At 38.8% G+C, this 21,001-nt stretch overlaps 2 protein-coding genes across 5 annotated transcripts in view; both read right to left on the bottom strand.

The window, feature by feature from the left end:
* LOC130084438 (cullin-9) overlaps nucleotides 1-1,955 on the bottom strand; it is a 70,427-nt gene extending 68,472 nt beyond the window's left edge. For 3 of the 4 annotated variants that reach the window (XM_056249878.1, XM_056249897.1, XM_056249886.1), the window contains exons 1-2: nucleotides 1,809-1,955; nucleotides 988-1,024 (exon numbers count right to left, since the gene is read on the bottom strand). In XM_056249878.1, the coding sequence (XP_056105853.1) occupies nucleotides 988-1,024 (37 nt within the window). In that variant the 5' untranslated portion in view covers nucleotides 1,809-1,955. The remainder of the gene's footprint in view (nucleotides 1-987; nucleotides 1,025-1,808) is intronic. The other variant, XM_056249907.1, reaches the window with a different exon arrangement.
* A 3,570-nt stretch (nucleotides 1,956-5,525) lies between these two features.
* On the bottom strand, nucleotides 5,526-15,251 carry LOC130084678 (NACHT, LRR and PYD domains-containing protein 3-like). The gene is made up of 8 exons (XM_056250079.1): nucleotides 15,110-15,251; nucleotides 13,883-14,642; nucleotides 12,095-13,191; nucleotides 11,647-11,823; nucleotides 10,860-11,033; nucleotides 10,490-10,651; nucleotides 6,539-6,585; nucleotides 5,526-6,463 (listed from the first exon to the last, which is right to left on the bottom strand). The coding sequence occupies exons 1-8, from the start codon at nucleotides 15,175-15,177 to the stop codon at nucleotides 5,904-5,906; spliced, it is 3,045 nt and encodes a 1,014-aa protein (XP_056106054.1). The 5' UTR covers nucleotides 15,178-15,251; the 3' UTR covers nucleotides 5,526-5,903.
* Nucleotides 15,252-21,001: the final 5,750 nt, after the last annotated feature.

The following is a 21,001-nucleotide window of genomic DNA, read 5'->3' as shown; positions in this document are numbered from 1 at the left end:
ATGTACAACTTTAATGATGAAGAGCACTTTAGAAATAAATTTTAAATAAATAAAATCGCTGTATTACATAAACATCCGATCCTAGAAGTTAAATGGTTAGTTCAAATAAAAAATTATGTGATTCATTACTGACACTCATGTCGTTCAAAGAGTTTTGTTCATCTTTTTAATGAAATCTAAGAGATTTCTGTCCCTCCATTGACAGCTGCGCAACTACCACTCTGACGCTTCAAAAAGTTCATAAAGAGATCGTAAAACTAATCCATGTGAATTGCACAGTTTAGGTGAAATTTCTGAAAAGACACGATCGCTTTATATGAGGAACAGATTGAATTTAGGCTTTTAATTTATAGTTTCATTTCTGGGTGATCCTTTAAAGGGTTCGTTCACCCGAAAATTAACTTTGTGTCATTAATTACTCACCCTCAGGTCGTTCCAAACCCATGAGACTTTTGTTCATCTTTGAAGCACAAATAAAGGTATTTTTAGTAAAATCTGAGAGATTTCTGTCCAAATCGATGACGCTTCAAAAAATAGATAGTAAAAGAAAGGACTAGAGCGATTTAATCAAAGTCTGACTTTCTTTATGTGATGAAGAGATTTATTTTAGGCTTTTATTCAAATATAAACATTGATCTATGCATGCACATACATAGAGCATATCAAATATGGAAACCAGAAGCTCAACCGCAATTGCTTGTGTTCTCTATTGCTTTATAAACGTTTTGTAATTTTAGTGGAATGGAGGGACAAAAATCTCTCAGGTTTCATTATATATCTTCATTTGGTTTTCCAAAGAGTTTGGAACGACATGAGGGTGAGTAAATGATGATATACTTATTTTTAGATGAACTAACACTAAATTTTCAAGGTAGATGAGACGGGACTAAAGCATTGGGATGTTTCTGTAATACATCATCCATGATCCAGTGTCATATTAAAGGAATATTTCTCTCTTAATTGAAATTTCTATAATCATTTACTCACCCTCATATCGTGCCAAACCCATAAGAGTTTCGTTCATCTTCGAAACACAAATAAAGATATTTTAATTGAAAGACATTTTTCACCATACACTCAATTTTGGGTGAACTATCCCTTTTAGACCAGAAGATTTCAAGCTACAGTAACGTTACATAGAACTAAAAGGTTGGGATGTTTCACTTTCAATTCGTCCAGCTTCCATAACCAGAAGTGTTATATTTAATGCAAGGGATATGTCACTATAAAAAACGCTAACGTTAACAAAGCATCAACCGTTGTTCTCGCAAACAAAGTTCAAAGTTTATGAAGAAAAAAATATGTATCTACAAACGTCACAGTACTTCTCACAGCTGCTGTCAGTGCGCTAGCGATGTTGCAAAATATCGTCACACGGGCCTGATGTCTTCATGGGTGTTTGATCCCCGGAGGTTTAACTAACACACAAAGTGCTTTGTGTTCATCGAAAGGAGTTTAAACCCTTCAAGCCGCGCTGCTTTTTCTCCTGTGTTGCGGTTAAACCAACGAGCTGCGCCGAACAAGTGCGCAATAACGCTAACGTCAACATTGCAAGCAGGCAACGTGACGCCGCGCGTCAAACCGAAACGTGACGCGTCAAACTGAAACGCGTGTAAACAACCAAGCTGTAACTTAAAGTGTGTAAGAATCACGAATTAGCTCCGTGCGTTATAATTAGAGCGTTCTGGTTTGTTGCGTCGCGTCGCTAGCAGGGTAACTTACATATGCTGCAACTAGCTGTCAGTGCGGCCTGTGTTAAAAAGACAGAAAAAGCCCTCATTGAGCGCCAAAACTGCGCTTTGACTCACCTCCGGTGTTGCAGGGCCTCCCCTCCTTCTCGACTTTCCCCCTGGGTGGATGGAGTTTTCTTCTCCGTGGTAGCGTATCGTTGCCCAGCCTGAAGTCGTTTTTGCTGCCTGTTGTATAGTTAAGTGTAGTCCAGTCCAGCGCTGCTTCCTGTGGAACGTATGCATTCAGCTCGCGTCTGCGCCAACGTCTGAGTGCAGCAACGCGTTACTGCCACCTGCCGGCATGGAGGAACTACAGGAGTGGCCGCACAGGAATACCAAAGACTTTATATATCTTAAAGGGATAGTTCACTCAAAAATGAAAATTAGCCCATGATTAATCGCCCTCAAGCCATCCTAGGTGTATATGACATTCTTCTTTCAGACGAATACAAACGGAGGTATATTAAAAAAAAATGTCCTGGCTCTTCCAAGCTTTATAATGGCAGTGAATGGTTGTTTCTGTTTTGAAGTCCATAAAAGTGCATCCATGATAAAAGTGCTCCACACTGCTCTGGGGGGTTAATAAAGGCCTTCTGAAGCGAAGCGACGAGTGTAAGACAAATATTCATGTTTATAACTTTATAAAGTAAAATAGCTTCCGGCAAAACAACCATACGAATTCGACTTAAGCCTATAAAGCAATTTGTCTGAAAGAAGAATGTCATATACACTTAGGATGACTTAAGGGTGAGTAAACATGGGCTACTTTTTTTATATATATCATATCTGATTTCATATTGTATATCTGATATCATGTTTTTATGTGTATAAATTATGTGTGAATATTCCTAATCTGTCTGAGAGTGCTATCTCTCCATGGGATATGTGATTGTTGTCATATTTATAAAAATATATAAAAACATGTCCGTATTAAAGCAAAAATTATTGATAAACACGTCTTTCAAATGGAATTAGACAACAAGTACTTTTGGTGTCTTGTTCATCACATTTATTTTCATATAAAAGCAACAGAACTTAAATTATAACCAGTTTGTTAGCAACACCGTGCATGAGTGTGTATCACGAGATATCTGCCTTTGATCTCGCAATTCTGATCCACTACGAGAAGAGAGAACTGTCTGTCTTGTCTGCACTCCTTCACTCCTCCCCACATCTCTCATTCGGGCCTATTCTTTCCAGTCATGTGGATGCTTCACTTTGCGTGTCGGAATGTTTGAACCTTCATTTTTATAGCACTTTTAACAATATAGCAGAAGTGATAGGTCTAACATATTTGTAACCCGGAGTCGGCTTTGCATCCTTGGCTAGATGGAGAATACACAAGACCAGATAATAATCTGAGATGTCATCGCTCTGCTGTAGAATTTCAGCGGCATCAACATTGATTACATGTGATAGTATTAGATCTAGAGTATGATTACGAAAATGAATAGGCCCTGACACGTGTTGTCTAACGCCAATAGAGTTCAGAATGTCTTTAAATGACAATCCCAATGCATCTTTTTCGTTATCTACATGTATATTAAAATCACCAACAATTAGGACTTTATCTGCAGCCAATACTAACTCTGATAGAAAATCAGCAAATTATTTGAGTATGGTGCCCTGGTGACCTGTATACCTAGCCAGCACAAATCTCAAATGTGATTTATCATTTACACTAGATAGTGTTACATTAAGCACCAACACTTCAAAATAATTATATTTAAAACAAGACTTCTCAGTAATTCTGAAGATTTTACTATAAATTACAGCAACACCTCCCCCAGACAAGGCTCATGTTTAGCTAGCAGACGGTCGGTTTAGCCAGTCTGTCTGTTTCCTGACCTGAGCCTCAATTCATGTTTGAGCTATAAGAATATGTGCCATATTACTAGAGTGAAGAGCAGCACCATCCCAGGAGGGATGAATACCATCTCTTTTCAACAGGTCAGGTCTGCCCCAAAAACTTTTCCAACTGTCTATGAATTAAAGCAAGTGAACATCCACGGTCCTAGTACTGAGCCTTGTGGCACTCTATTCTGAACTTGTAATCGATAAGACATCTCTTAATTTACTGCTACAAACTGATAATGGTCAGATAAGTATGATTTAAACCATGTTAATGCAATTCCACTAACGCCAACATTATTTTCAAGTCTATTTAAAGGAATGTTGTGGTCAATAGTATCAAATGCAGCACTAAGGTCGAGTAACACTAATTGAGAGATAAACCCAGACCACTACTGGTTTATGGAAGTTCAAGTCCATTTACTAGCATTTCTTTATATATATATAAGCCTATATTACATTATCATATTATTCTGCCATACAAACAGTATAAAATAATAAAATAATTAGAGCAGTTTACTTACATCAAACAACTTTGTTGGTAAATAGTATTATAATAATTGTTGTTGTTACATTTAATTTATTGCCACACTTTAATATGTGATTTATGTGATCAGAAAACCAAACACATTTAGCGTTGTCAGGCTATTGTTTGGATAAAACAATGGAGCTGTGCACTTGGGTTTATGCCTGCTGTAAGTTTTACCTGCCACAAGATGGCACTGTTTTTGACACTCTTTATGCTTCGAATCTTTGCCCGAAACAATCAAAGGAAAGCTTTTAAGATTTAAGAGGCTTCATTTCTCCATCCCCACTCTATAGTTGTATGCCTTTTTGTAAATGTTGCTGCTTTAGAGGGCGTTTACTCATTTTGAGCCTGGTTTTAAAGATTAACTATCTCTAATGTCATTTTTCGTGTGTGCAAAAAGCGCCAAAACCAAAACCAAACTGTAGGACACTCTGAAGTGAAGACCAGGAGACTCAGTTGTATCTTTAGCAGAATTCTTTATTGAGAACATGAGCTGTCGGTTGCCTGTCATCAAGTCTGACTAAGGGAACTTTACATGGTATCTTATAGGCATTCAGTGGGCAGTCCTTAAAAGTGTTTGATCTTACACAGCCTTAGAGGTGACCACTAAAACAAATAATTTAAAGACAATAGGGAATTACCCCTGACTGTTTAAATATTTAGACAGCTGACTTATATTACTTATCTTCTAACCTGGTTAGAAGAGAAAAACACAAATGGTTCATTTTTATTACAGTGTCTTTTAAAATGACATCCCCACACTAATCAGATTTCTTTTCACCCATCCCCTGGCCATGCACTCACATACACATATTCGACTTTACAACACCCAAATGTACATATTTATTTATTCTCACTTTCTCTTATTTTCACAATGTCATGAGTATACACAGATAGATTAATAATCATTTGAAAAATTATGTAAAAAATTAATTAATTAGAGCCCTCTTATGGTACGCACAGTGCGTACAGCCGTAGAGTATAACAGTGTTGGTGAGATCTCATGTAGTAGTTGGGTCAGCGATTGGTTCTAAGGGACAGGTTGTAGGAAGAATGGCACAGAGAACTTTGGAGACACAGTTATCCATGAGGGGAGAGAAGGAAGAGAAGAGTGGAAAGTGTGCTGGGGGAGGTTGGCTGTGGGTGAGTGGGAGATGGTGGAGGATGATAGAGTATAGAGAGGATAATGATGTGAATAGTTTCCCAGTGTCTCAGGAGCTGATTTTGTTTTGGTAGTAAGAGACCTTGTCAACAGAAACACTAGAGGAGAAAGGGGACAGGAGAAATTGATACTTGCTCAGGTCAGTTTGGTATTTTTTCTTGAGCTATTTCATCTCAGCAACTCTGACTTTAGCTCTAATGTTGTGAAGAGCATCTGTGAACGAGGGGCTGGAAGGTGTTGCACATACTGGACTGGAGATGAGAGGACATATCAAGGCAGAGCAAGGTTTGATCTTGCAGGGTTTGTTTTCTTGTGAGGTCGAACGAGGCCAGAAGAGCTATAAAATTGGTTGCTAAGAACATTTCCGATGAGCTTGAAACAGAATTTTCCTCCAGGTGGCGCTTAGAGACTCAGAAAGACAAAACTACTTTTTAGCCGCATTCAAATGTATTTATAGAAACACAAGAGAAGTCTGTGGTGTGTCTCATTTTGACCAAAGTCAACATGTGTGTGTCAACATGTGTGTGTTTCTATATACACACCGAAATTATGATTAGAAGAGAGAAAGAGTTTACAGCAGTGTGAGTTAAAGAGAGAAATAATTTGAGTGTTTCTTTCATTCAACTGTGTCTCAGTTGTTTCTCACAGAAAGCTGCTTAATCTCACACAGAGACACTGAACTACCAGAATAAACCCCAAATCCAGCATAGAGGGGTTCAGTGAATGTGCTGTTGAAACTGTGTAAGTGCGTGAGTGTGTGTGTGTCAGAGACGCTGAAAAAGGACAGAGTGCCGGCCGACCAGTTCAGATACACTCCTACTCTGTTAGAGCGACGTGAAGGGACAGATATTACTGTGATTTTGTCATTGTGTTTGACAGTGAAACCATTATAAAAACAGTTCATACTCCAGGAGTTTTCATTGTATCCAAACACACAGTCATTACTCAATTCTTTCCTGTTGATTCCTTTATATGTCACTGATACATAAACCTCCCTCCCGCTCCATTCAGCCTCCCAGTAACAGCGTCCAGACAGACCCTCTCTACACAGAACCTGATAACACTTATTAAATCTCTCTGGATGATCAGGATACGACTGCTTCTTTTCCACATGTGTCACTTTCCTGTTCCTCTCAGACAGAGCGAGATGAGTGTTTACTGTGTTTAAATCCAGTGTGAGATCACTTGCATCTGAAAGCAAGGAGAGATTATAACATTTATACAAAAACCCCCAGCAATTAAAGTGTGTGCGTGTGTGTGTGTTACATTTCTGTTGTCCTGTTGTAATCCTGAACTCTCCTCCATGATCCACACTATAAAAAAAACAGGAGAATGAAGATTTTAAACCCTAAATACTTGTGTTACATTTTATTATAAATACATATTAAAAAAAATATAAAAAATAATAATACATTTTTTAAATTCAAAACGTGAAAACTAAAGATTTTGGTTTAAAATGAACATGTGAATGATGACTTTTAGCCACAGGCTTCACCTTTACATTCACTGATCATTTGTGTCTACATCCTTTCATTTGTGCAAGTGTTTTAATCAATAACTGATATTCATCTACTAACTGCAGAAATCTCTTTCTGTTGAACTGATCTGCTTTATTCAGTATCATGAGGTCAAACATTATTTCTTTTGATTTAGAAAGTGATCTCTGCATCTGTATCTTGGATCTGTTTAGAAAAGCAGTAACCTTTGAATTGATGTTGTGGGATCAGAGACTTGAGTCTGTTTCTCAGATTCTGCTATTATGGGTCACAAGCAGCTGTTGAGCTGAATCAAGATCTGTTTTAGTCACAGAGTTCAAGACACGCCCTTATTTTCCTGTGCAGTATGTTCGTGTATATGTGTGCTGTATCCAAGAATGAGTTTTCAGTGACGTTATAGACCTTATGTAGCCCTCTCCCTTTTCAGCACTGCGCTCATTGTGTTCGGTCTTCTTGTTTGTATTTTCACAGCATGAAGGTAAGATCTTACTGATTAATGAATGTTAAAATCTTCCCGTTCTACTGACATTTGTTATGACTTGTGCTTCCAATCAATCAATTTTGGTGATGCCTTTAGTTAACTCTACAATAAGTAAATCCACTTCACCAGCTAATTACTCTTCAACAGCGATGCCATAGAAATATACAGAGTATACAGAAATTTACTACTTCTAAAATGGAAGTTCAAAGACAACATTTTAAAGATGTTTGCGTGCTTGTTTCTCTGGCACTAAAGATCTATAGCACACTGTAAGAAATTGTAGTCTGCCTCGACCCAGATTCCACTCCAAAATATATTTTAGAATGAGCTCATCACCAAAATGGCTTAATTATCATAGAGGTGAAGGAAGTGAAGTTATATTGTTTCTTCACCATTTGGGTTGATCATATCATGAGCAAATGGTCATCATCAATTGTAGAATGGGAATGGGTGTGGGACACAGAGAACCTTCTCAGACAACATTAACATACTTCATTAACATACTTCATTAACATGCTCGGGTAACTCCAATGCTTAAAAAAACAACGTTAAACACATCACTTTTAGTGAATTACAGACCTGTCTCTCTCCTACCATTCATTTCGAAAACACTTGAACGAGTTGCTTTCAACCAAGTATCATCTTTCCTGTCTCTGAACAACCAGCTGGATGTCAACCAATCTGGCTTCAAGAAAGGGCATTCAACCGAGACTGCATTGCTGTCGGTCACCGAAGCCCTGCGGATCACAAAAGCTGCTTCCAAATCATCAGTTCTCATCCTCCTGGATCTGTCTGCTGCCTTTGACACTGTGAACCATCAGATCCTTCTGTCCACCCTCTCATCACTGGGCATCACAGGTACTCCTCTCCACTGGTTTGAGTCCTATCTCACAGGTAGGTCCTTCAGGGTCGCATGGAGAGGTGAGGTATCCAAAGCACATCAACTGACCACAGGGGTTCCCCAGGGTTCAGTTCTTGGACCGCTCCTCTTCTCCATTTACACCACATCACTGGGACCCATCATACAGGCACATAGTTTCTCTTACCATTGCTATGCTGATGACACCCAGCTCTACCTCTCATTTCAACCAGATGATCCCACAGTAGCTGTACGGATCTCAAGCTGTCTGGCGGACATCTCGGCATGGATGAAGGAACATCACCTGCAGCACAACCTGGCAAAGACTGAGCTCCTCATCCTCCCTGCCAATCCGACTCTACAGCACGACTTCACTATCCAGCTAGATTCTTCCTCAATCACCCCCATCAAGGTCAGTCAGAAATCTTGGAGTAATCTTTGATGATCAGCTGACCTTCACAGACCACATCACAAAGACAGCTCGATCATGCAGGTTTGCTATGCACAACATCAGGAAGATCAGGCCTTTCCTAACTGAGCATGCAACACAACTTCTCGTCCAGGCCCTGGTAATTTCTAGGCTTGATTACTGCAATGCTCTTCTGGCTGGACTTCCATCATGTGCAACTAAACCTCTACAAATGATCCAGAATGCTGCAGCTCATCTGGTCTTCAACGAGCCCAAAAGGGCCCACGTCACTCCTCTGTTCATCTCTCTGCACTGGCTACCACTCCCTGCTCGCATCAAGTTCAAGGTGTTGACACTTGCTTACAGATTGACCACAGGATCAGCTCCCTCCTACTTCCACTCACTACTACAAGTCTACATCCCTACCAGAAGCCTACAATCAGTCAATGAGCGACAGCTCGTGGTACCATCACAGAGAGCCTCAAAATCACTCTCCAGAACATTCTCATTCACGGTACCATGCTGGTGGAATGATCTGCCCACCCTCATCCGGAATGCAGAATCCCTGACAGCATTCAAAAGACAACTGAAAACTCATCTCTTCCGTGAGCACTTAACATAAAAAAAATAAAAAATTCTTTCCTTTTCCTTTAAATCCTTGCTTATCTGGCTTATGCTACTCCGAGCAATGTCTGAACTTTGTATTTTGAGCACTTCTTGCGTTGTTTTTGTCTCTTCACGATGACTCGCTTGGTTTAGTCCTCAGTTGTAAGTCGCTTTGGATAAAAGGGTCTGCTAAATGAATAAATGTAAATGTAAATATAAACATACAGACCACAGCTGGTACAACAAGAACAACTTAATTTACATTAAGAGTGGTAAACTGTAACAGGATAAAAGGTTTGAGATTTGGATGTTCTGGGTTCATTCTGACGCCGGTGAACCCAAGGTGCTTCGTGTACTTTGCCACTGCTATGCTGTAATAAACTTCATTTTTGAGATCTTTGACGTCCACATCATTTTTTCTTACATTGGCTAGCCACCCATCGAGGAATTTCCAACAAAAAAATGGGGAAAGGTAAGAAAAAGCTGTTTTCTTTCATTTATGCTGTTTTTTTTTTGTCAGGGAACCCCCTCGTTTAAAAAATCTAGAAAAGGACAATTTTAAGGACAGAAGAGAATTTGGTTTATTCAGTATTAGCAGGAGGAGCCTATTCCGTACAATTTTGTTTAAGATTCTAACGTAACTGAATCAGCCCGAAGCAGTGTGGTAGAAGAGTTGTATTGGAATTGTTGTTTCTAAAGTAATTGAAACAAAGTGCTTAAGTGTAAAGTTTCTAAAGTAACTGAACCTTGGTGCTGGTCTCTTATAATTCTGTTAAGATTCTAAAGTAATTGAATCAACCCGTAGTGTGGTGGCAGAATTATATTAGATCAGTTGTTTCTAAAGTAACCGAAACAAAAGTGTGTGCAGCCTAATTGAAACAGATTGTGAAGTTGTAATAATTCTGAGGAAATTCTAAAGTAATTGAATAAGACCCAACGCAGTGTGGTCACAGAATTATTTCACAACGATTGTGTTTTATCGTGTAGATTAGTGAGTCTGACACCGTGGCTCTGTGAAATTTAAAACAAGAACCCGAAGCAGTGTGGTTTTGCCCGACGTACTGTGGCAGTGTTTTAAATTTGATAAATATTGTTTAAGCCCGAAGTAACTGTGGATAAGTAAACTGTTTTAAGAAAATAACATAAAACCCGACGTAGGTTTTGTCCGACGTACTGTGACTGTGTTAATTTTTTTAAATTGTTTTGCGTAATGAAATTTAAGGCCCAATGGATTGTGGCCATGGTTAAGTTTAGTTAACCATGCTGTAATAAACTTCATTTTTGAGATCTTCGACGTCCACATGATTTTTTCTTACAACACACATATCAAATCACATGACAGGATGATTAGAAGAGTTAAACATACTTGAGTTTGTCCAATCTATAGTTTGGATCAGAGAGCAGCTTGAGCAATGATTGTCCTGGGTGATTGTAGCTCAGATCCAGCTCTCTCAGGTGTGAAGGGTTTAAACTCAGAGATGAAGCCAGAAAACAACAACCTTCCTCTGTCACCATGCAGCCAGATAATCTACACACACACACACACACACACACACACACACACACACACACACACACACACACACACACACACACACACACACACACACACACACACACACACACACACACACACACACACACACACACACACACACACACACAAACAAACAAACATTACATATTCTGGCACTGTAGATCATCTGAAACCTGATTCCTGTAACTGTTTGTCTTACCTCAGTATGTTAAGTTGACAATGTGAACTCTTCAGTCCATCAGAGAGCAGCTTCACTCCTGAATCCTGCAGGTCATTGTTACTTAGGTCCAGTTCTCTCAGTGAGGAATTTGATGGTTGTAGAGATGAAGACAGACTTTCACAGCACTGATCAGTGAGATTACACTCAGCAAGTCTATAACAAAAGACAAACATGGTTCTATAATCAGGAGATTGTACTTTAAAGTAAAGTTTTCTGCACATTGTATTGATCACATGACTAATATTCAATTTTTTCATCAGGAATTCTGCATGTTGACTTACATTCAGCTTAAACTTGTTTCAATTAGTTTGAAACTATGAACCTTTATAAAAGTTTTAACAGTTATTTGACAGCATGATACATGGGTTCCTGTAGCTCAACTGACACTAATAACACCGAAGTGTAGGGTTCAATTCCCAGAGAACACACACTGGGATAAAATAGAAACACTGAACACACTATAAGAAAAGATTAGAATATCTCCCCGCTTTTGTCACAGATTTCAAGGCACATTTTTTTTCTATGCAGTGTGTCTGAGTGAGTAGACACAATATATCACAATATATATCACTATATATAGAGATGAATGTTCATATGAGTGCATGTAAGTATTTTTTGTATCTTAGTGTGTGTTGTCACTGTATGTAATAACTAGTCTCAGCTTCAGGCAACCAGGTCACACACTGTTCACCGACCGGGTGATCAGAACCAGGGCAGAGGTCATCTTTAATTTCATAACCAAATGAATTTTAATCTGTTTTCTTACCTCAGTATGTTGAGTTGACAGTGTGAATGGACACTCTTCAGTCCATTACAGAGCAACTTCACTCCTGAATCCTGTAGGTAATTGTGACTCAGGTCCAGCTCTCTCAGTGAGTTTGATGATTGTAGAGATGAAGACAAACTTTCACAGCACTGATCAGTGAGATTACAGTCAGCACAACTATAAACCAGAAATAAAAATGGTTCAATAAAGAGGAGATGGTTGTTTAAAATATTGTTTTCTGTTAAAATCGTTCTGCTTCCGGTGCGTGAAAAGCACCCAAGGCCTGTAATGGATTGCAACACTGATTTTCAAAGTACAAGGTATGAAAAATCTTTTTTAATCAAAAAAAGAGAGAGGTGAGAGGTATGATTTGACAGAGGAATTGTACTGTATTATTACAAAACAGACACATTCAGTTTAATCTTCAATCACATAAATTAATACTTACAGAGCTTTTCTGAAGTTCAGCACAGCTGGTATCAGTCTCCTTCTACCTTCATCTGATGTGTTGTATTTCTTCAGATCAAACTCATCCAGCACCTCCTCTGATATCTGAAGAATGTAGGCTAATGTGGAGCAGTGAGATGGAGAGAGTCGATTCACTGAGTGATTTTCTGACTTCAGAAACTGCTGAATCTCTCTGTACATCGTCTGATCCTTCATTTCCAGCAGACAGAGGAACATATTGATGCTTCTGTCCGCTGAGAGACAATCATCATCCTTAATTTTGTTATTAATGTAATGTGTGATTTTCATGATGGTCTCTGATTTGTTCACTGTGTGTGTCAGAAGATCCTTTAAGAGTCTCTGATTGGACTCCAATGAGATGCCCAGCAGGAATCGCAGGAAAATATCCAGGTGTCCATTTTCACTCTGTAAGGATTCAGAAACTGCTGCTTTTAATAACTCATACAAAGAGTTTATCCGACTGTAGCGCTGATATCTCTTATTCAGAAACGACTGCAGTGATTTCTTATTCTTGAAAAAATGGCAGTAAAACAGATATAAAGCAGCTAGAAACTCCTGAAAGCTCAGATGAATGAAGCAGTAGACTTTCCTCTGATGAATCACAGATTCCTCCTTAAAGATCTCAGTGCAAATCCCAGAATACACTGAGGCGTCAGTGACATCTATGCCGCTCTCAATCAGGTCCTCCTCATAGAAAATCACATTGCCCTTCATCAGCTGTTTGAACGCCAGTTCGGCAAGTTTCACAATCACGTCTCTGTTGGACTTCAGGAGCTTCTCTGGATTTCTCTCATCGTACTTCTGATTCCTCATGTTGATCTGAGTCAGCAGGAAGTGGATGTACATTTCAGTCAAAGTTTGAGGGATTTCTGTACTGTCATCTTGTTTCAGGAGGTTTTGAAGCACAGTGGCAGAGATCCAGCAGAAGACGGGTATGTGACACATGATGTGAAGGCTTCTTGATCTTCTAATGTGTGAGATGATTCTGCTGGCTTGATGCTCGTCACTGATTCTCTTCCTGAAATATTCCTCCTTCTGAGGCTCATTGAATCCCTGAATTTCTGTCAAACGGTTGATGTATTTGGAGGGGATCTGATTTGCTGCTGCTGGTCTGGAGGTGATCCAGATGAGAGCAGAGGGAAGCAGCTCTCCTCTGATGAGGTTTGACATCAACACACCCACATTCTTCTTCTCAATTATTCTTGAAAAAATGGCAGTAAAACAGATATAAAGCAGCTAGAAACTCCTGAAAGCTCAGATGAATGAAGCAGTAGACTTTCCTCTGATGAATCACAGATTCCTCCTTAAAGATCTCAGTGCAAATCCCAGAATACACTGAGGCGTCAGTGACATCTATGCCGCTCTCAATCAGGTCCTCCTCATAGAAAATCACATTGCCCTTCATCAGCTGTTTGAACGCCAGTTCGGCAAGTTTCACAATCACGTCTCTGTTGGACTTCAGGAGCTTCTCTGGATTTCTCTCATCGTACTTCTGATTCCTCATGTTGATCTGAGTCAGCAGGAAGTGGATGTACATTTCAGTCAAAGTTTGAGGGATTTCTGTACTGTCATCTTGTTTCAGGAGGTTTTGAAGCACAGTGGCAGAGATCCAGCAGAAGACGGGTATGTGACACATGATGTGAAGGCTTCTTGATCTTCTAATGTGTGAGATGATTCTGCTGGCTTGATGCTCGTCACTGATTCTCTTCCTGAAATATTCCTCCTTCTGAGGCTCATTGAATCCCTGAATTTCTGTCAAACGGTTGATGTATTTGGAGGGGATCTGATTTGCTGCTGCTGGTCTGGAGGTGATCCAGATGAGAGCAGAGGGAAGCAGCTCTCCTCTGATGAGGTTTGACATCAACACACCCACTGATGAAGACTCATTCACATCACAAACTTTCTCATCATCTGTGAACATCAGTGTCATGCTGCTTTCATCCAGACCATCAAAGATAAACACAACTTTACACTCCTCATAAATTTTTGAGTCTAGATCTTGAAGTTCAGGATGAAAGTCCAGCAGAAGTCTGTGAAGACTATACTGGTGATCTTTAATCAAGTTCAGCTCTCGAAATGGAAGCACAAACATACAATCTACATCTTGATTGGCTTTTCCCTCAGCCCAGTCCAGAATGAACTTCTGCACAGAGACAGTTTTTCCAATTCCAGCGATGCCTTTAGTAAGAACAGTCTTGATTTTGTCTTTCTCCCAACATACTGGTTGATGTAAGGGGTTAAAGATGTCATTGCAGAAGATTGCAGTGTCTTGTGTTCTAGCTGTTTTCTCCATCTGTAAAACCTCATGTTCTTCATTCACCCCTTCACTCTCTCCTTCTATGATGTAGAGCTGTGTGTAGATCCTGTTCAGGAGGGTTTGATTCTCTTGTCGTTTTGTTCCCTCAAATAATCTCTCATACTTGTTCTTCATGCTGGCTTTGTGTTGTTCTTTGACTCTCTGCCTGATGAAGGCCTGACAGTCAGAGTCAGAGCAGGTCACTGATCTGATCACATCATCTCTCATTACTCTTCAGAAACAGAGAGATCAAATGAGACAAAAATATCAAGATCTATAAAAGCATTTACATATGTTTTCAGCACACCAAACTCTAAGATATAATTTGATCCTACACTCAGACAGACAGGGTTTTAAAAATGAACACCCGCCAACCCATAAACTGGGAACACATAAAATGGGTAAAAATCCACAATGGCAGGTAACGCATATCATCACACTAGCCAATTTGGCGGGTTATGATTATATCACTTTTTCCATGGCATTGCTTTCAGAACCCTTCCCTAAAAGGAGCCTGAAACATTAGAAAAACAAGGTGTAATGAGGGCCGCACACAGAGAGTCTTTAAAATTCAAACACATTTGTTTTCTTTGACAATACTCACTAATTGAAGATTCTCAATTTTTTTAATTCAAAATTCAAGATCTTGATATCTTTTTGAAATGTCTCACTCAAGCCGTGAAATCACATTGTACTCACTCAGGGTCAGGAGTCACTGCTCCATCACTGAATTTAGGGGGAGGATCCATGGATACGTCACTCTTCATAGACACACAGCTGGGTTCTGGAGATGCTGCTTTGTGTGTGTGAACATCTTCCTCCTCCTCCTCCTCCTCCTCCTCCTCCCCCACCTCCCCCTCCTCCCCCACCTCCCCCTTCTCCCCCTCCTCCCCCTTCTCCCCCTCCTCCCCCTTCTCCCCCTTCTCCCCCTCCTCCCCCTTCTCCCCCTCCTCCCCCTTCTCCCCCTTCTCCCCCTCCTCCCCCTCCTCCCCCTCCTCCCCCTTCTCCCCCTTCTCCCCCCTCTTCTCATAGAGACTCATTTTACAGGCAGTACTACTGAAACAGAGAATTGAAATGTACAACAATTTACAACTTTATATATACAAAATGAAACATTCAATAAAATTATGCATGCCTTCAGTGTGCTTTACCAGTTTCAGCATGATCGTGAATTCTTCTCTAATCTACAGAATACTAAAATTATTAACAGAAACTATCATTCATTTACTGAGTGAAAGACAACAAACAAAGATGCTTTTGTCAGTTCAACTCACTGTTCAAAGGTTTAAGAAACTGCTAATCAAGAAATCCTGAGTGTATAATTCTATTTAAGACTACTCAAATAAAAAAGCCAGCAGCCAAAAAACTAACTACAGAGAATACAACATCAAAACAGACTGACATTGAAATAGATTGTAAACGATATTTACTCATGCAATTGAATATTAAAGGGGTAATGAACTGAGAAATACAATTTTGACATATAAGGTCAAACAGTGCAAGTTTATCTGTGATCTGTTCTGGACTCTCACCAAAACTTCCGTTATAATAAACGAATCTCTTATTTACATTGTGTTTGCACTGTTGTTAGTTATGATGAAAGCATTCGTTAGTGTGCAGAAATCGCGTTGCATGAGGAGATCACTGCATTCATGCACTCAACGGACCCTATCATGCACCCGGCACACTGCAGCCCGACGCAGTTATCATTTTTACATCCTCCACCACATTGTTTAAATAGAAAATTCATTTGAGAACAGAACCTCAGAATCCTCAGAACGTAGGCTCACTATAAACTTATGGTTGAGCCACTTGGACTATTTTAACGAAGTCTTTAATAACTTTTTGGGCTGGCAAGTTTCAATTACAATAGAAGCCTATGGAGGAGTGAGACAGCTCTCAGATTTAATACAAAATATCTTAATTTGTGTTCCGAAGATGAACAAAAGTCTTACGGGATTGGAACAACATGAGGGTGAGTAATAACTGACAGAATTTTCATTTTTGGGTGAACTAACCCTCTAAAGGGATACTCCACTTTTTTTGGAAATAGGCTCATTTTACAACTCCCCCAGAGTTAAACAGTTGAGCTTTACCGTTTTTGAATCCATTCAGCCGATCTCCGGTTCTGGCGGTACCACTTTTAGCATAGCTTAGCATACATCATTGAAGTGGACAAGACCATTAGCAATTCTAAAAAAAAAATGACCAAAGAGTTTCGATATCTTTCCTATTTAAAACTTGACTCTTCTGTAGTTACATCGTGCACTAAGACCGACGGAAAGTGTAAAGTTGTGATTTTCTAGGCTGATATGGCTAGGAACTATACTCTCATTCCTGCGTAATAATCAAGAAACTTCACTGCCGTACCATGAGAGCAGCAGGCGTAATGATATGACGCAGCGCCTGAAAATAGGCCACCTTCCGTCAACACAACGGAACTATTTTCAGGCGCTGCGTCATATCATTACGCCTGCTGCACTCATGGTACGGCAGTGAAGTTTCTTGATTATTACGCAGGAATGAGAGTATAGTTCCTAGCCATATCAGCCTAGAAAATCACAACTTTACACTTTCCGTCGGTCTTAGTGCACGATGTAACTACAGAAGAGTCAAGTTTTAAATAGGAAAGATATCGAAACTCTTTGGTCATTTTTTTTTTAGAATTGCTAATGGTCCTGTCCACTTCAATGATGTATGCTAAGCTATGCTAAAAGTGGTACCGCCAGAACCGGAGATCGGCTGAATGGATTCAAAAACGGTAAAACTCAACAGTTTAACTCTGGGGGAGTTGTAAAAAGAGCCTATTTCCAAAAAAAGTGGAGTATCCCTTTAAGAGAATAGGGACATCCCTTTCAGACCATTAGCGCCGGACACGGCGACCATTTTTCCCATCGTTAAACTAGCAAAAGTGGATTCGGACACACCCTGAGTACCTTTGCACCGTGCGCTTTAGACCATGTGCTTAGATTGTTAAAATAGGGCCCAACATGTCTGTGATCGGCTACAATGCTCATCCACTGCAAAATTTCATGCCATGATCTAAATATAATGCTATAGATCTAGACTAAATATAATGCTATTATCAACACTTTTCACGATTAGTTAACCTTGAGAGCTTAAACGTGCTTAAAGTTTTCGAGAGCTCCACATGTAAAACTAGCCATTTCATCTGCAAAGATGTTAGTCAATCACAGAAGTCTCACAGCAGACACGCCCCTTAAAACAGAGCGTTCAAATCCGAGGCTAAAATCAGGATAGGAAAAATGCCTTTTATTTCTACATGACAATTTTGATGTAAAAATCATACTAACATTATAAGTGCACCCCAGGAAACATTATGAAACCATAAAACAATGCAGTTCATGACACCTTATACAATGCATGAGAATGAATCCAGAAATGAATTGGTTCAAACCTACCTCTGTCTCAACAATGAAGAACATCAGACACAAACTTCATTCAGTTCATAAATCCATTCAATCTCTAGACAGCAGGATTAAACTGATCTGATGTTCTCAAACTGATTTATTCACATTTTCTTTCCTATTGTTGTTCACAATCTTCCTGTAACAAAATGGAGTCTGTTGAAATAGTTTCACTTTCGACAGTGTCACATGACCAGTGAGTAGGGGTGTAACAATATATCGTGTCACAATATATCGCGATACAAAAATGCAACAATATGTATCGTGGATAGCGACAACATTTATTGTGTATAGTTCACCCAAAATAAAAATGACTGTGTGAGAAAAAAATTCAAGTTTTCAGAGTTTTAGTGTCAGTACTACATTAAACTACTATATAGGCTATAAGGGTGCCAGAGGACTGATGCGGAGCCGGTTGGAAGGCAGAGCCCGGTGGAGCCGAATGGGTGAAGGGTGTAGACCAGAAGTCCATGGTGCAGGCAGAGCCACAACTGACCAATGCGGAGCTGTGAGGACGATGGCCCCAGGTGGAGCCAAGAGAGGGAGGAGCCAAGGTGGAACCCAAGGAAGATCCACAAAGAGTGTGAATGCACTGAGGAATAGCCAAGGGTATAAATGAAGTCTGTCACTAGTGTTTACTCTTCAATACGTTGCCCATGATTTTATTTAGGTCATTGTGCTGAAACTAAGTAGATATTCTACTAGAATAAGGTGAGTAATAGCCCCTTTCGCATAACGAGACAGTAATGTTTGGTGAAACTACCGTCGTCCACTGTTAATATTGAAATTTTCAGGAAGCAATAGCTAGAATGACATGTTATATATTTGTATATTATAAAAATACTTATCTAGACTTGCATAATTATTTTTGGATTGCAATACTTTAGGAAAGAGCTTTGCCGCTACAATTATGCTATTGTGAAGTTGCTGGTTGAGATTCTACCGGAAATACTTAAGCAGCGTTTGTGGAGAGTCTATTGTCATATAACATATTAAGGACTTAGATAAGATACTTTATGACTTTATATGGAGAAAAAAAAGCCTCAATTTAAAAAAAAGGAGGTAATATGTAACACCAAAGAAGATCAAGGGGTAGTTGAGGTCTTACACTTAATTTCACCTTCAAAATTAAATGGTTGATTGAGTTTTTGAAGAATAGAGAAAGTCTTTGAAACGTATTTCCTAATGATATATTTAATACTCTTGGAGGCATAGACTTTTTGTTGAAATGCAATTTTTCTGTTGACAAAACTCCTGTTAAATTGGCCAGTTTTCACAGACAAGCCCTGCTAGCATGGAAATTGGTATATTGGTTGGTTACATACTTGGTTCAATGAAGGGATTATATTAGTAATACAATTAGTTATTCCAATGGATATTTGTTATCATATACTGAATTAAAAATTTAAATTACCAGTTAAACCAAGAGATTTTGCTATTGCTTTTGATGCGATTCCAAAGAGTGTGATGTTACTCTTAAAGTCAACATGGATGATCTTTGTGGTAACATTTTCATTGATAATGTTAATGTTTTAAAACAAAAATGTAGCAATAAAGATATAAGCTCTTTGTTCTGTGTCTTTTCCTGCAGCAAGATTCTTTTGGTCTTTTTTTATTTGGTAATATATCTTGGGTCGAAGCATGGAAATTGTGTGTCAATAACAAAATTAAGGAAGTGTCTTACAAAATACTTCTCAGATTGTATCCTGCTAAGCATGTTTTGGAAAAGATTTAAGCTTAATATTTCATATACCTGTGAATTTTGTGCACTAGAAAAAATTAACTATTTTGCATCTGTTTTTTAAATGTATACTCAAGATTACTTTGGAAAGAAACCTTTACTAGAGAACTAAAGTGTTTGATATAAAGTTTTGAATTTGATGTGCTTTTTTATACTCAGAATGAAATTTTGGAATGTAAAGAGCAACATATGTTATTTATTATACATAAAAAGAAGTGGGCTCAATGCAAACCAAAATTTTCACATTTTAAAAATGACAAATCTTTTGGAACAAACAAAAAAGCGCTGAAAACATGTAATGCTTTGAAAGCACTGGATTTTATGAAATTTTTCTATTTTATTTCTATTTTGTTTATTTATTTATACAGCTAATGTTACAGTTTTTTACAATCACTTTGCTACTATTTTCAGAACCTTGATGTCATTTTTCAAAACTCTAGACACAAAACTCAAAACGATAATCACTTGTAACACAGGCTGTCTAATGTTCAAAACATTGCATTGTGCATTCACATCTTTAAAGAAATCTTGCACTTGCACAATCATTGGTTCAAAAAACAAATTAACTGTGAAATACCATTGAAACATAACTATAGATCACCCACACACAAGCAACCGATAGTTTCACTGTGTCATTGTTCGTACAATCATTAAATATTGTAGAGCAAAATAGGTGATACAGGTTTCATTATGGTACTAGATGTACAGTAAATACATCTCTGTAAAAGTACTGCAGTAGTAGAGAGAATATTACAGACACAGTGGAATCATTGTGAACAAAGTTTGTAATATATTGATGCAAAACACTACAGTACAATCACAACATGGTTTTTTGAATCAAAGCAAAAATAATTAGCTATGAAATAGAAAAGAAAAGACAGTACTGTAAAACATCAAATGCAGTGTTCCTCAACTTGCTGTAAGAAACTAAACAGGAGTGATTACTGTACTTCTACACTGTCATCAACTCTGTGTTGTGGATTTGGCCACAGGTTCTCATCTACATCACAATGGATGTTGGAAAATGACATCTTGGAAAAAACCTTTGGCATGGCGAGTCCAGGCCTGACACTGCTCTGCTGTGATTGGCAGAATTGGACACGCAGTTACAAGGGCCTGCATCTATACAGTACTGTACTGTCAATACTGTACATAGTCTGAAAAGGTGGTACAGTATTTGGCACCATAGACACAGTGTCTGATGAAGCATTACAGTATGATAAAATATTAGGCTACATCCATGGATATTGTAGTCTAATTGGTTCATGCCATGCTAATTGGTGACAATGAATCTCATTATCTTGAAACTTTCATGATTTACTGTAAACATGGAAGATTGTGTGTCTGTTTCCATACAACTATGCATTAAGAGTAATGCAACAGTTACTTATCATTTTGAGCAGTTGTATCAATTGATAGTTA

This window comes from Rhinichthys klamathensis, unplaced genomic scaffold, assembly GCF_029890125.1.
Source record: "Rhinichthys klamathensis goyatoka isolate OS25496 unplaced genomic scaffold, OSU_Roscu_1.1 h1tg000003l_1, whole genome shotgun sequence".
NCBI classification, from domain to species: Eukaryota; Metazoa; Chordata; class Actinopteri; order Cypriniformes; family Leuciscidae; genus Rhinichthys; species Rhinichthys klamathensis.
Note: the sequence above shows the minus strand (reverse complement) of the source record. Positions and strands in the feature narration are given on the sequence as shown.

Bases quoted from the DNA above. Each gene is read 5' to 3' on its own strand.
- LOC130084678 (XM_056250079.1), bottom strand. From the start codon at position 15,177: ATGAAGAGTGACGTATCCATGGATCCTCCCCCTAAATTCAGTGATGGA. The intron at 11,824-12,094 runs GTAAGTATTAAT...TCTGGTTTATAG, and splicing joins CTGAACTTCAGAAAAGCTCT to TTGTGCTGACTGTAATCTCA. The intron at 6,586-10,489 runs GTATGTTTAACT...TTTTTTTTATAG, and splicing joins TATAGATTGGACAAACTCAA to TGTGGATCATGGAGGAGAGT.